The sequence below is a fragment of the Myotis myotis genome, unplaced genomic scaffold (assembly GCF_014108235.1).
Source record: "Myotis myotis isolate mMyoMyo1 unplaced genomic scaffold, mMyoMyo1.p scaffold_m19_p_13, whole genome shotgun sequence".
NCBI lineage: Eukaryota > Metazoa > Chordata > Mammalia > Chiroptera > Vespertilionidae > Myotis > Myotis myotis.
The window spans coordinates 57,930,025-57,945,315 of record NW_023416317.1 but is presented as its reverse complement, the minus strand read 5'-3'; the positions used below and the strand labels follow the sequence as shown (position 1 = coordinate 57,945,315).

Sequence of the window (15,291 nt, the reverse complement as noted above, 5' to 3'; positions counted from 1 at the left end):
TCTTTCTTTCTTTCTTCTTTCTTTCTTTCTTTCTTTCTTTCTTTCTTTCTTTCTTTCTTTCTTTCTGTCTCCTCCCCTCCCCTCCCCTCCCTCCCTCTCTCTCTCTCTCTCTCTCTCTCTCTCTCTCTCTCTCTCTCTCCCCCCCCCCCTTCCTCTCTAAAACCAATAAAAATATATATTTTAAACAGATCCCTAAAGATGTGGCAGAATTAGAAACAGGCACTGTGGATCCTACAGCATAAAAATGGCCGCGGGGTTCTGACCCTCAGCATCGGAATCACCCACAGAAAAAACTAACAGGCCAGAGTCAGGGACGAAGAGCTGGAGGCAGACAAGAGGCTTCCCAGGGACACCCACTGGGCCTAGACTCACTTCCCAATTCAACCCTCAGCCCCTGCCGCCCACAAGAAGACGCCTCGCTCTCAGTGACACCAGATGAGCTTTAAGTACAAAGGCTCATGTTCTGAACACGTTCTCTGCGCAGAAGCACCGGTGATGGGCCAATTCCTCTTGATGATTAAAAAATTTAAAGAATAAAAGGACAACAGGGGTCCTAGCTGGTGTTGCTCAGTGGATAGAGCGTCGGCCTGTGGACTGAAGGGTCCCGGGTTCAATTCCTGTCAAGGGCACATGTCCAGGTTGCTAGATCCTCGGTAGGGGGAATGCAGGATGCAGCCTATCAATGATTCGTATCATTGATGTTTCTCTCTCTCCCCCTTCCTGTCTGAAATCAAAAAAATATTTGAAAAGAAAAGACAACAGGCACCAAAACCTGAGCTTCCCAGAGCCAGTGGGCCCTGCCTCATGTGAGGTCTCAGCAGCTGCCCGTCTAGAGACCCGGGGCCAGGGCAGTTCTACCAGCTGCTTCGATTCCCGGCTGCGGGGGCACACTGCTTCTGACACGCTGGTCTCCTCGGGCAGCTACACTGGACGTCAGTCTCATCTTGTTCTGGGCGGACAGAGTGGGGTCAGCCCACTTACAGCCCACCTGTCATTCTGCTGAGCAGGATGAAGCCCAGAAAAGCCAAGTCTAACTGCAATTCCTAAAAGTGCTTTAAATCTGTGCCAGTGTCATTATTTCTTTGACTTATTAACTAGGGACTAGGCAGCGCTCACAAGTGGCAAAAAGGAGGGGATGCCCTGTCCAGGCAGCTGGTTAGAACGTTGCCCCGATTTGCCAAGGTTGTGGGTTCGATGCCCAGTCAGGGCACATGCAAGAATCAACCCATGATGCATAAATAAGTGGAACAACAAATCAATTTCTAAAAAGTATTTTTTAAATTGATGTCAGAGAGGAAGGGAGAGGGAGAGAGAGATAGAAACATCAATGATGAGAATCATTGATCAGCTGCTTCCTGCACGCCCTACACTGGGGATCCAGGCCACAACCCGGGCATGTGCGCCCTGATCAGGAATCGAACCGTGACCTCCTGGTTCATAAGTCAATGCACAACCACTGAGCCACACCAGCTCAATTTTTAAAAATTAAAAAAAACACACACACAAAAAACGGGGGGGTGGGGGATAGATAATTGTTTGTAATGTGTTTGTGTGGGCTGAGTACATGCATTAACAATGCCACCTTTTGGCCTGTTCATCCAGAAATGACGATGCCAGAAAACGAATGTGAGACATGAACCAAGGAGCAGAAATCGAGTATGTTCAACACACCAAGAAAATTCAAGGGGATTCAGGCATCTTCACACCCTGAAAACAGTTCTGGGGGAGAAACACATCGCTTCAACTCCAGAATCTTTTCACCTCACAAATATGAAACAATCAAATTCTTTCTAAGTTTCTTTGTGTATTTTAGCTGCTTTCGAGTTTAAAATAGTGCTTTCTAGACATAGTTCCCAATTGTATTAGTGAGAGAAACTGTAATACAGTCGGCCCTTGAACGTGAGGGTCAGGAGTGCTGACCCTACCCCACCCCGACAGCTGAAATCTGCGTATGATTTTAGACCCCCCCAAACGTCACAGCCTACTGCGGACCAGAAGCCTTACCGACAACATAAACAGTCCATTAACACATGTTTTGTATGTTGTATGTATTAGATACTGTCTTCTTACAATACAGTAAGCTAGAGGAAAGACCATGTTATTGCGAAAATCATAAAAAAGAGAAAATCCATTTAGCTTTTTTTAAAAACATATGTTTATTGATTTTAAAGAGGAAGGGAGGAGAGAGTGATAGAAACATCAATGATGAGAATCACTGATCAGCTGCCTCCTGCACACCCCCTACTGGGGATGGAGCCCGCAATCCTGGAGTATGCCCTTGACTGGAATCGAACCCGGGACCCTTCAGTCCGCAGGCCGATACTCTATCCACTGAGCCAAACCGGTTAGGGCCACTCACAGTATTTATTTAAAAATATAAGTAGTGGCCTGGCTGGCTTGGCTCAGAGGATAGAGCGTCGTCCTGCAGACTGAAGGGTCCCAGGTTCAATCCCGGCCAAGGGCACATGCCTGGGTTGCGGGCACAATCTCCAGTGGGGTGCGTGCAGGAGGCAGCCGATCAATGATTCTCTCTCATCATTGATGTTTCTATCTCTCTCTCCTTCTCCCTTCCTCTCTGAAACCAATAAAGAAATATATTAAAAAAAAATATATATATATATATATATATATATATATATATATATATATAGATCCATGCAGTTCAAACCCAGGTTGCTCCAGGGCCAAATGGAGCCCCTGGTGAGCACCTGTAATCACAGGTCACCACTGCTGCAGCCTCTTCTTGGGGAGAACAGTCCCCTCCCTGCTGCCATCTGAGGAGTTACCAGGAGGCACTTACACACACGGCCTCCTTACTCCACAAGCATCCGATGCAGCCGATGCTTCCAGCCCATTTTACAGATGACACAGGGCTGCTGGCTCCAGCCATGAGGTGGACTAAACAGCCAGAAACCCTACCACTCACTGCAAGCACATGCTGGATAAAACAGACGCCATTATGTTAAATGTGGGGCTGAATCTCTAGAAAGGCACATCCCCAGGTGCAAAAATCAAAGAAGGAAAAGTCAGAAGCTGGCTGCTCCAGGCCGACATCACTGCCCCTCATGTCTCTGTCCCCAGCCCCACAGCAGCCGAGAGCTGGGCACGGACCTCACAGCAAACTCTGGGACGTGACCTGTTCATGCCCTGCAGGTCTCTCGGGCTTTGTCTTTAAACAGATGCTTGTGACCTTTTTAAAAAGGCAGAGCGCAGAACGGGCGCCTTCCACCATGAGGCTCTGTCTGTGCTGGGCCCGCACGGGTCCTGAGCCGGGAAGGCTACGGGAACGAGGTTTTACCCTCACGCTCATGGTGCCCGTGTGATACATTCGAGCCTGAAGAAACACGCCTTCCTAAGTCCCCATTGCTCCCCAGCTCACATTACGCAACGCACACCTTGCTGAGCCAGCTGCTGGATCCCCGGCGTGATTCAGAAGTCCCCCTTGAGCCCGCTCCAGCACTGCCCACCCACGAGGAAGAAGAGCGGGCGGCGAACAGCTCCCAGGTTTCACTCAAACGTCCTTCCCTTTGCTGTCTCGCCCCCCTTTTCTTTACACCATGGGACAGGCTACACACTCCTCGGAGGGAGGACAGCTGGTCCCCTGGCGCTGAGCCAGGGACTATTTTTAACACGGTTTACGCCCAAAAATGCCCTCCTGGCCTCCGAGGCTGGACAGCTGGGCTGCACGAGCACCTTCCTCGGAGCCTCGCCCTCTGCTTCCCCTCAGGGCCAGGTCGACGGCGCAGCAGCCACCCGTCAGTTCGTCCTTCAACCTCGCCAATTGCTCCCCGTCCTCTCGGACGCCCCGCCACCTCCCTCCGCCCTCCGCGCTGCGTCCCGTTCGCGGGCATCAGGACCGCAGCCTCGTCCTGGAAATCGCGCTGGCTGCCCAAGCCTCTAGTCTCAACAGCCCCCATCGGCCTGTGGGAGACCTAAACCCAAAGCTGACTGAGCCCCTCCTGCTCTCCTTGCCCTTCCCGTGACCTCCAGTGGATGCCCCCTCTGGCGTGGCACTGGTGAACTTGGCCTTTGAGCCTGGTGCTAGCCCTCTCTCTGCCGCTGTCCTCCGCTCTAACCTTGGGCGCCGGCTGCCTCAGGCCCTTCTGCTGCTCCATGCGGACCTCACCGCCTGAAGGCACCCCCGCACTTCCCTCAAGAACCCACCCCCGCTCCCAGGACTCAGCTCCCGGGCCCTCCCTGCGAGGCCTTCGCTGAGATGGGGAGTCCAGGTCCTATCGACACAGCTCACGAGTGTGAGCCCGGAGGACAAGCCACAGCCTACACTCGGGACATAATCAAATGCTGCCTGTCCGCTGAGCTCCAATCAGTGGGGACAGCGGCCTTTTCTAGCAAGTGCTGCTGAGACACCAGATACTCACATGGAAAAGGATAAACTAGATCCACTGCGCACACTGAATACCAAGAGAGATTCTAAACGGAGAGAATTACATGTAAAAAATGAAACCAAACAAATACTCGAAGAACACATGGCCGAATTCCTGTATCACCTGCAAGTGGGAAAAGCCTAACATGATTCAAAAAACCACTGTTATATTTGACTAATAAAGATAAACGTCTGGACGGCAAAACCCGCATAAGCAGCCGTGGCTGGTGGCTCAGCTGTCCCCACACCAGAAAGGTTTCGGGTTCAATTCCAGGTCAGGGCACACATACCGAGGTTGTGGGTTCGATTCCCGGTCTCGGTACATATAGAAAGCAAACAATTGATCTCTTTCTCTCTCTTCTCTCTCTCTCTCATCAATAAACATATCCTCACGTGAGGATTTTTAAAAACCCAGCATGAACAAAGTAGACACACTTACTGCAAAGTCAATAAAACAATACTATTTCTTATTCTCAATTCTATGTGTAAGATCAGTGAGTTGTTAAAACAAAAGTTTTAGTGATAAAATAAGAACATACAATTCAGAAGCTTATGAGTTAAAAAAAGGTCCATGATAATAAATTCAATGGAGGCAGCAAGCAGCGGAATGGAAGCTGCAAAAACTCAAATCGGAGAATTGAAGACAAAAATTCTAAGAAGATATATGCCAGGCAGTCCTAAGTGGTCTGTACAATCAGAATTCACATATAAAGGCACACGGGGCAGCAGAGAGGCTAGAAGGCTGAATGGTCCCTGAGCCAAAGCAGCACAGGGAGTCTCCAGATCACGACTTACCACAACTGGACATATTTCTACATTTCAAAGAGAAAAAGAAAAGGTTCATAGATCAGCATAAAAAAGGGGGAGCCCTAGCTGGTTTGGCTCAATGGAAGGAACGTCGGCCTGCAGACTGAGGGGTCCCGGGTTCAATTCCGGTCAAGGGCACATGCCCGGGTTGTGGGCTGAGTCCCCAGTAGGGGACGTGCAGGAGGCAGCCGATCAATGGTTCTCTCTCATCATTGATGTTTCTATCTCTCTCCCTCTCCCTTCTCTGAAATGAAAAAAAAAAAGTACATTAAAAAAGGGAAGGAGACGCAAAATCAACAGATTTTTTCTCTACAAAATAAAATGTTAAAGAGAGAATAAAACCTACAGATTTCAAATGAAAATAAAATAACCCAGTATTTCTATGCCAAGCCAAATTATCAGTCAAAATATCAATTGCACGAGAATTATATTCTCACACAAATGCAGAATTCCACCTACAAAATAAAAAAACCCCACTGAACAGCGTCCTAGCCACAAGAGCTGAACCGGAAGAAGGAATGAAGACCTGGCACAGCAGGAACTACACGGACACGACAGCACAGCAAGACGCTCACAGCCAAGTCCACACGGCGACGCTGGGATGTTAACCGACAGTAAAGGACCTGCAGAGCCGCGCCCGCCAGCAGGGCATCAGTGCCACAGCCAAGGGCGGCCATGTACTCACCGGGAGCTTGGTGAAGGCCGGGTTGGCGACGTGCTTCCCGAAGGCGTCTTCCTGGAACTGCAGTAGCTGCACCACCAGCCCAGCCAGCGTCTTGTTGGTGGGCGCATCCGCGTGGACGTACTGCAAGGCAGAGACAGGGCTCAACGCCGGGAGAATGCCCGCTGACCTCCTGGGCCCCCTGAGCCCTGGCGTGGACAGGTTTATCCACGTCCGACAAGCTCTCTGCTGTAAAAGGGGACCCTGGCCGGTGTTGCTCAGTGGTTACGGCGTCGGCCCGTGCACCGAAGGGTTGTGGGTTTAATTTCCAGTGGAGGACACATACCTGGATTTCACTCCCCGCCTGAGTCAGGGCACACGCGGGAGGCAGCCCAGCCAATGTCTGTCTCTCTCTCCCTCCCTCCCTTCCACTCTCTGCAAAGCAATGGGAAAAATATCCCCAGGTGAGGATGAACAACAACAAACGGGCATCGCCCTCTTCTATGGAATGGGACCCTCCTGTGACTCACTTGTAGCCAATTGAATGCGAGTGATGCTGTGTGATTGTGAGAATAAGTCACTAAAGGTCTACAGCTTCCACAGTCCCGGGAAGAGTGCCATCGCCTGACAGCCCACACCTCGGAGGCCAGGCTACCTGGCGACGCCATGGCACCAGCCCCGCTGTCCCGGGAGACGGACAGCACCGCCCAGACTCTGAGCAGAGACGGCTGCAGATGGCTCTGCCCACAGCTGCCCCGTCGCCCACCATCCAGTCCCCAGCGGAGGCCCCGTCATCACTGAGCAGACACCACTGTCCCAGGACGCCCTCCAATTCCTGACACACAGGGACTCTAAGCATAACACGGTTGTCTCATGCCAGTCAGTGTTGAGCGGAATAAAATGGTTGGTTGTTTTTTATGCATCAAAAATATATGTAGGTGCATTTAAAATTATGGTTTTTGCCACAATTAAAATATTGTTTTAAAACAAGTTTATGTGAGAAGTTATACATGCTGAGGTGAATAATGTCAAAAGGCCAAACCAGTGGTAGACAGCAAGCAGCTTCCCAGCAAAGGAAGACAATGGTACCATGACGGGAACACATAGACGAGTGAAATTAAATGTAAAAGCTTAATCTGGTATTAAATGTTCAATATCACTTTGAGAAACCAATGTTCAATAATTTTTTTAAATCTCCAATTTTGAACAGGAAAAATATCTATACTTTCTTCAATTTCACAAAAGACAACAAAAAAACTAAATTTTTCTTCCTGGAGCAAACCTCTTTCCCAGTATCATCCAACATTTCAAGATGAATGAAGTGTCTATAATGACAAATAATATTTAAGTCATTTCTGTATGGCAAATATTAGTGGCACAGTCCACCACTACCATACAGTACGCTGGTGGCTCTCAAGTCAATGTGTGCCAATGCCAGGCGGAGACAGAGCACAGCAGACAGGGCAATCCAAGTTCAGCTGCCCAACAGGTGCATTTGCTTTCCACTCTGCATGAAACGGCCAGCGTGCAGTTAACTTTGCTGATGGCTAGTTTTTTTGTTGAAATGTCTTGTTTATGTGAAACCTTCTTCATATATGAGATTTGATAAAGCATTACTGTAAATTATATCTTGCACCCACTCAAAAGGCAGCCAGTGTATGACCTTCCAGTGGTTTTTAAATCAACCTATAAAAATGTAAAAATTACAACATCCTATTTAGCCAAGAATGAAACAGGCTGACCATGGGATGGATATATGGCATAAGTATCACACCCACCTCAAATTTCTATAATCCAGTTTTAAGGACTCTCATTTCATTCAAACAACAGTCCTATGGGAGCTGCAGTCTTACTTCCAACTTACAAATGAAAAATTAAAACATCAAAATAAAACAATTGGTTCAAAGACACCACCAATTAGCAGCCAAGAGTACTGAACTCACATTTTCCAACCAAATATAATACTCATTCCTCTGTCCCACACTGATAGAACTGAACTCGTTTCAACTGCTTCTGAAGAGCTATATATATAAAAGGCTAAAGCAGTGTCCCCTCGGGAGTTCAGCTGCTCACTAGGACGTGCACTGACCACTAGGGTGGCAGCACGGAATGAAGGAAGGCCCCGATCAGCCCTGATCACGGGCCAGGCCTAGGGACCCTACCCATGCACAAATTTCATGCACCGGGCCTCTAGTATAATAGAAAAAGGTCTTAACAGCTTTCAAAATAGTAACTCCTGAGTATGAAAAAAAAAGTAATGATATAGACTATTTCAGTCAAGCATTTTATCCTTTGATCAGAAAATTTTAAACACCATGTTTTACTTAAGACAACAATGTTTTAGTCTCAAAGTATTTTGGCTAAGAACGTTAGGAAGGCCCTAACTGGTTTGGCTCAGTGGATAGAGTGTCGGCCTGCGGACTGAAGGGTCCCAGGCTCAATTCTGGTCAGGGGCATGTACCTTGGTTGCGGGCACATCCCCGGTGGGGGGTGTGCAGGAGGCAGCTGATCGATGTTTCTAACTCTCTATCCCTCTCCCTTCTTCTCTGTAAAAAAATCAATAAAAATATATGGAACCAAGATGGCGGCATAGGTTAACGCCGGAGTTTGCTGCCTTGAACAACTACTTCAAAAGTGAAACCAAAAAACGGAAAGGGACATCACCCAGAACCACAGGAACGCTGGCTGAGTGGAAGTCCTACAACTAGGAGGAAAGAGAAACGCATACGGACACTCAGAGGAGGCGCAGTGCTGAAGTCAAATTCTGAGGTGCGGAGTGCGCGGAGCGGGCTGGCTGCGGAGGGCACGGTTGGCGTTTTCAATCGGGAGGGAGTCGCAGACTCTGAGCTCCAGATCCGGGCGAGTCTTTAGGGACCCAGACTCAAACGGGAGCAGCGGGACTGTCTGGCTTCGGTCAGAGCGAGTGCAGCTTTCTCTCTGAGCTTTGCAGCAGGTGCTGGGACTCAGAGAGGCAGAGCCCCTGGGGACAGGACTGAGAGCTGCCATAACTGCTCTCTCCGGCCCACCCTGTTGATCCTGTGCGACCCGCCCCGCCCAAGCCCTGCACAGAGGCATTTGCGGGATAGCCTCAGGCAAAGGCTAGATTAGCACCTCCCTAGAGGACAGAAGTTCTCTCACTGCAGACACAGCTGATTCTCATAGCCACTTGGCCTGGAGGTCAAACCCTCCCTGGTATTAGCTACAACAATCAAGGCTTAACTACAAGACTTCGCACAAAGACCACTAGGGGGTGCACCAAGGAAGCATAACAAAATGCGGAGACAAAGAAACAGGACAAAATTGTCAATGGAAGATATAGAGTTCAGAACCAAACTTTTAAGGTCTCTCAAGAACTGTTTAGAAGCCGCCGATAAACTTAATGAGATCTACAAGAAAACTAATAAGACCCTCAATGTTATGTTGGGGAACCAACTAGAAATTAAGCATACACGGACTGAAATAACGAATATTATACAGACTCCCGACAGCAGACCAGAGGAGCGCAAGAATCAAGTCAATGATTTGAAATGCGAGGAAGCAAAAAACACCCAACCGAAGGGATGGAATGAAAAAAGAATCCAAAAATGCGAGGATAGTGTAAGGAGCCTTTGGGACAGCTTCAAGCGTACCAACATCAGAATTATAGGGGTGCCAGAAGATGAGAGAGAGCAAGATATTGAAAACTTATTTGAAGATATAATGACAGAAAACTTCCCCCACCTGGTGAAAGAAATGGACTTACAGGTCCAAGAAGCGCGGAGAACCCCAAACAAAAGGAATCCAAAGAGGACCACACCAAGACACATCATAATTAAAATGCCAAGAGCAAAAGATAAAGAGAGAATCTTAAAAACAGCAAGAGAAAGAAACTCAGTTACCTACAAGGGAGTACCCATACGACTGTCAGCTGATTTCTCAACAGAAACTTTGCAGGCCAGAAGGGAGTGGCAAGAAATATTCAAAGTGATGAATGCCAAGAACCTACAACCAAGATTACTTTATCCAGCAAAGCTATCATTCAGAATTGAAGGTCAGATAAAGAGCTTCACAGATAAGGAAAAGCTAAAGGAGTTCATCACCACCAAACCAGGATTATATGAAATGCTGAAAGGGATCCTTTAAGAAGAGGAAGAGGAAGAAAAAGGTAAAGATACAAATTATGAACAACAAATATGCCTCTATCAACAAGTGAATCTAAGAATCAAGTGAATAAATAATCTGATGAACAGAATGAACTGGTGATTATAATAGAATCAGGGACATAGAAAGGGAATGGACTGACTATTCTTGGGGGGGAAAGGGGTGTGGGAGATTCGGGAAGAGACTGGACAAAAATCGTGCACCTATGGATGAGGACAGTGGGTGGGGAGTGAGGGTGGAGGGTGGGGTGGGAACTGGGAGGAGGGGAGTTATGGGGGGAAAAAAGAGGAACAAATGTAATAATCTGAACAATAAAGATTTAATTTAAAAAAAATCAATAAAATATTAAAAAGTAAGTAAATAGCCCTGGCTGGTTTGGCTCAGTGGATAGAGTGTTGGCCTGTGAACTGAAGGGTCCCGGGTTTGATTCCGGTCAAGGGCACATGCCCGTGCTGCATCCCCAATAGGGTGCATGCAGGAAGCAGCCAATCAATGATTCTCTCTCATCACTGATGTTTCTATCTCTCTCTCTCCTTCTCCCTTCCACTCTGAAACCAACAAAAATATATTTTATTTTTATTTTATTTTTTTTAATATATTTTATTGATTTTTCACAGAGAGGAAGGGAGAGAGACAGAGAGCCAGAAACATCGATGAGAGAGAAACATCGATCAGCTGCCTCCTGCACACCCCCCACTGGGGATATGCCCGCAACCCAGGCACATGCCCCTGACCGGAATCGAACCCGGGACCCTTCAGTCCGCAGGCCGACGCTCTATCCACTGAGCCAAACCGGTTTCAGCACAAAAATATATTTAAAAAAAAAATAAGTAAATAAAGCGATTTCTTTAGGAAAAAAAGAACGTTAGGAAGATATGTTTAGAAAGCTTTATCAATAAACCTCTTTTTCTTTCTTTTTTTGGTCTTTTTAATAAACCTTCTTTATATTACCTATGGCATTAATAGAGTATGAAGTTTAACTTGTCCCTAAACAATCCTGCAGCAAATATCCCTTAAAAAGAAATAACTGTCTTTATCTGTGAAATGACTTATGCAAAGAGCATTTAAATGACTGCCTTAGGCAATCTACTCTAGTTTAGTGATCATCCTTAAATCTGAAATCTTATTTCAGGAATTAGCCAAACTCTGGAGAAACCTACCAGGAAACCTAATGGCTTACAGTTTTACCTCACCTCCAACATAGGTTGGAGGTGAATAAATGTGAGGTCCTAAAATTTTATAATCTGGCCCTAACCGGTTTGGCTCAGTGGATAGAGCGTCAGCCTGCGGACTCAAGGGTCCCAGGTTCGATTCCGGTCAAGGGCATGTACCTTGGTTGCGGGCACATCCCCAGTAGGGGGCGTGCAGGAGGCAGCTGATCAATGTTTCTCTCTCATCAATGTTTCTAACTCTCTATCCCTCTCCTTTCCTCTCTGTAAAAAATCAATAAAATATATTAAATAAAAAAAATTTATAATCTGAAAACCACCCAGAAACTATGGACAGAAATACAGCTCTCATCTTAGAGTTAGGATGGCAGACGTGTCAACACAAAGGCAGCAGCTCAGGGAGCTGGGCCAACTTCCCACCCTTCTCCCTCCCCCCTCCCTCCTCCCTCCTCTGACCTCCGACCTCAGGCAGTTAACCTCTGCCTGCAGCTTCCTGGGCTAGAATGTGGTCACCTCCTCGGGACTCCTGTGGCCCAGCTGGAGCTCATTCCAGGTTAAAAAGGATTCACTCTCTGCAACTGGAGATTGAATTAGAAACCTGGGCGTATGACCTGATCAGCACTGAATCGAACCTTTCAGTGCACAGGACAACACCCAACCAACTGAGCCACACCAGCCAGGGCTGCAAACCACTCAGGACCCTCGTTAGCACTTACTGGTGCCAACCACTCAGGCCAACCTGGTTTTTATTGCTGCCACTACTTGAAAAGTTCTTAAAATGGGTCTGAAGTCTATACAAAGAGCCCTTGCAAAATATAATAAACTTGTTGTACCTTAAAAAAAAGGGGGGGAGACTCACTCTCTCGTGTTGCTAAGCCAACTTTATCTGCAAAGCCTATCCGCATAGGTTCCTAAACTAGTACAATCTGCTCACTCACTGAACAAGTATTTACTGACCTCCTGAGGGCATTTGGAAAATGAAAACAATGCCAAGAAGTTCTCTTTTCATTTGCAAACACCTGGGTTTTACAGGCAGGTGTCTATGTTTATCTTTTCCACAAACTGTGATTTCCTTAGAAAGAGGGATGTGTAGTCAAAAAAAAAAAAAAAAGACTAAAAAATAAGCGGGCGGGACTCACTGAATCCCAAGCTGCCACTCCTAACTGTGATCCTAGAGAAGGTACCTGGCTCTGGAGCGGGGCTCCGCTCACGTGTGGAACGAGGTGCACGCGGAATGTCCATCACCAGGACTGCTGGGAGGGCTCAGGGGATGTTTTAAGTGCCTGGATACCCCAGATGCTCAGTTGTTCGCTGGCTGCATGGACAGACCCACCCTAAAAGGGGGACTAACGATGTCATGTTTATTCCATACAGGCGCTGAGATCAGAGAAGTCTGTTAACACCCACCAATGTGTACAAGTAAAGACATGGTGTGTAAAACAGGCGAAGAACCTCGGTCAACGCTTTCCCCTCTCCATCACTCCCAGAAACTGACCGGACTTGGGCTGTCAGATTCAGTTTTGAACCTCAGGAGGCTCTGGCTCTAAGAAACCCCGAGAAATCAAACCTAATTTTGACTGTGTCTTTGACCTCAGGGAAACTGAGCCAGCTTTAACCTATTGGCCTCGACACTGGTCCAAACCTCCAGTCGGCCTCGCCAACAAATCTCTGAGGAATTATCCAAACCTCAGCTACCCTCTTAAAATTGTAATCAAACAGATGCACAGAGTTTGAAGAGGTAGAAATGAGAACTTATTTCCCTTTCTTTTCCCCTTCCCTGATATTTTATTTGAACAACAATCCTATGGGAATCACAAAGAAATAACCTACAGAAATATTACTCGAGTCTTTTCATTTGTTAAAGCTACATTGGCAAAGTAACGCATTATATGTCAATTACATCTCAGTAAAATGGGGGTGGGGAGAATCAGGCTGGGGAGAAAAAAAAAATTAAGGAGCATTGTACTTAAGACCCAAAGCACTGGCTGCAGGGCACATGATAAAAAAAAAATTAATTTTTTAATAATATATATTCAATTCCCTTAGCCACTTCCAGAAGCTCTAGTGCCACCACAAAAAAAGTGGCCGATTTAACATTATACAAGGGAGAGCAATATTCTTCTCTTACATGGGGATAAAAAAAAAAATCTACAATCCCAAATGTGACTCCAAAATTCCAGGAAAGAAAGAAAAATTTGAAGCATCTAAAAATATCCTGTAAGTAATAATGTATCTGGTCTATCACTTCCTAAACCTTCACCTAAGAGGCTGTCATTTCTGGAAGCACCAATGTCATTGCCAACGCACACCCGGGTCCCTGCCCGCGCCTGACAACTTCAAACGCTGAGGAGCTTCCGCACGCTGTCAGGCCCCAAATAAACACAGGGTGTCCCCCCAAAATGCACACACACTTTGAATGATGATAAAGCCAGTGTTTATTACCATGCAGCTCATTTCCAAAACTAAGTGAGTGATCAGCTGTGAAAGTGTTCATACATTTTGGGGGGACACCGCATCGATTCATTCATTCAGCAACTATTTACATAGTAACCACTAAGTGAGAGGCAGTGGTAGCGACCCGGCCAAGGGCACATGCCCCGAGCAGGCCGAGGGGATCCGGCCCCACGGCGGTGGTCTCCGGTGGGGAGGTGCAGGCCCGAAAAGGGCGCTCGGGAAACGGGGGGCGGAGGGAGTATTCTGGGCTGTCTGCTCCTCACACCTTCTGGGAAGCTGAACGTCTGAACGACTTTCAACACCACCGACTCCCATCCCAGAGGTAAGAGAAAGCGATGAACGAAGAAGGCAATTTCAAAAACGGGTGCGAAGAAAACGAAGATAGGGAGTGGGGTGACCTCACAGCAGCGGGGTCCCCGGAAGGCCTCGCCGAGCAGCAGCAGGTGCGAGCGCACCGAGCCCTGCACACGCGTAACCGAAGGCCCGCCACTGGGAAGCGGCCCGTTCCCAACAGTCCCCCTCGACGTGCTCCTGGGCCCGCGGTTCCGCCTTCCGCGGGCAACCGTCCCGCCTCGTCCTCCACCGTCAACAGGTGGGCCCCCCGCCCGCTCCCGCCTGGGACGACTCTGCTCCAAACAAAAAGCAGCCGCTCTCCCCGCCGGCTCCGAGTTTCAATCACCTTCGCTCCCGCCTAACGCGGCCCACGAAGCCGGACCCACGGCCGCGGGGCGGCTGCACCCCACTGTCCCTGCGCAGGGAGCGGGCAGGGCTGCGGGGGCCCGGGAGCCCCAGGAGCCCCGCGGGGCCCGGACGCGCGGGCTCGGAGGCCCGACCGCGGGGGCGTGGCGAGCCCGGCTGCTGCCTTTGTTGTCCCTCGCGGCGCGCGGGGGGGAGGGGCGGCCCGGGGCCCGCGAGGCCGGCAGCCGCCCCGGCCCCCCGTCGCGCGGTCCCCCGGCCCCCGCGGGCGCGCGAACCCACCTTCTTGTAGTGCTTGCCCAGCCACACGCGCACCGAGTCCAGCTGGGACACCGTCTCCGGGCTCTCCCAGAACTTGCCGGCCGGGCCCCCGTCCTTCCGCCGGTACGCGGCCAGGCCCGCGGCCACCGCCGCGCCGCCCGCCCCCGCGCCGCCCGCCGCCGCCCCCTGCCCGCCGCCGCCAGCTGCCGCGGCCATCGTCGCCGTCCGCCGTCCCCACCGCCCGGCCCGCCCCGGCCCGCGCGGCGTTCCCCGTCCACACTCGCGCGCGCGCGCAGCCGCCGCCACCGCCTCCGGCCCCGCCCAGCCAACCCCCTTCCGGCGCGGACCTCGGCCCCGCCCCTCCCCCGACCAGCGCCCTAACCGCCCGGGGCGCGCGCATGCGCAAAGGCAGCCCTCGCGCCCGATGAGGGGCGGGGCCTCGGAGCAGCCGGGCTTCCGGTACCTTCCGCGCGTAGGTGGTGGTGCGCTCTGCTCCGCCGCCCTCCCGGCCTCGGCGGGACGGCTCCTTCCGGGTTCCGGTGTCGGGCGGTTACGTCCACGGCTGCGCGGAGGTCTCCCGTCGTTGCTGGCCACCGCCAGAAAGAAAAGGGCTGGGCAAGCAGCTCCGAGCGGAAAGCCCGCTTAGGGAGCCATGTGCCTGTCGGGGAGCCCCCCGAGGATGGGGATCTTCGCCCGCGACCCCCCGCTCCAGGTGGCCC

The 15,291-nt window shown here is 49.8% G+C and overlaps 1 protein-coding gene across 1 annotated transcript in view; it reads right to left on the bottom strand.

The window, feature by feature from the left end:
• The window catches only part of SMARCC1 (SWI/SNF related, matrix associated, actin dependent regulator of chromatin subfamily c member 1), a 96,862-nt gene extending 82,074 nt beyond the window's left edge, over nt 1-14,788 (bottom strand). Inside the window, exons 1-2 of the mRNA XM_036333731.1 lie at nt 14,594-14,788; nt 5,877-5,996 (exon numbers count right to left, since the gene is read on the bottom strand). Of these exons, the coding sequence (XP_036189624.1) occupies nt 5,877-5,996; nt 14,594-14,788 (315 nt within the window). The remainder of the gene's footprint in view (nt 1-5,876; nt 5,997-14,593) is intronic.
• Between the last annotated feature and the right edge of the window lie 503 nt (nt 14,789-15,291).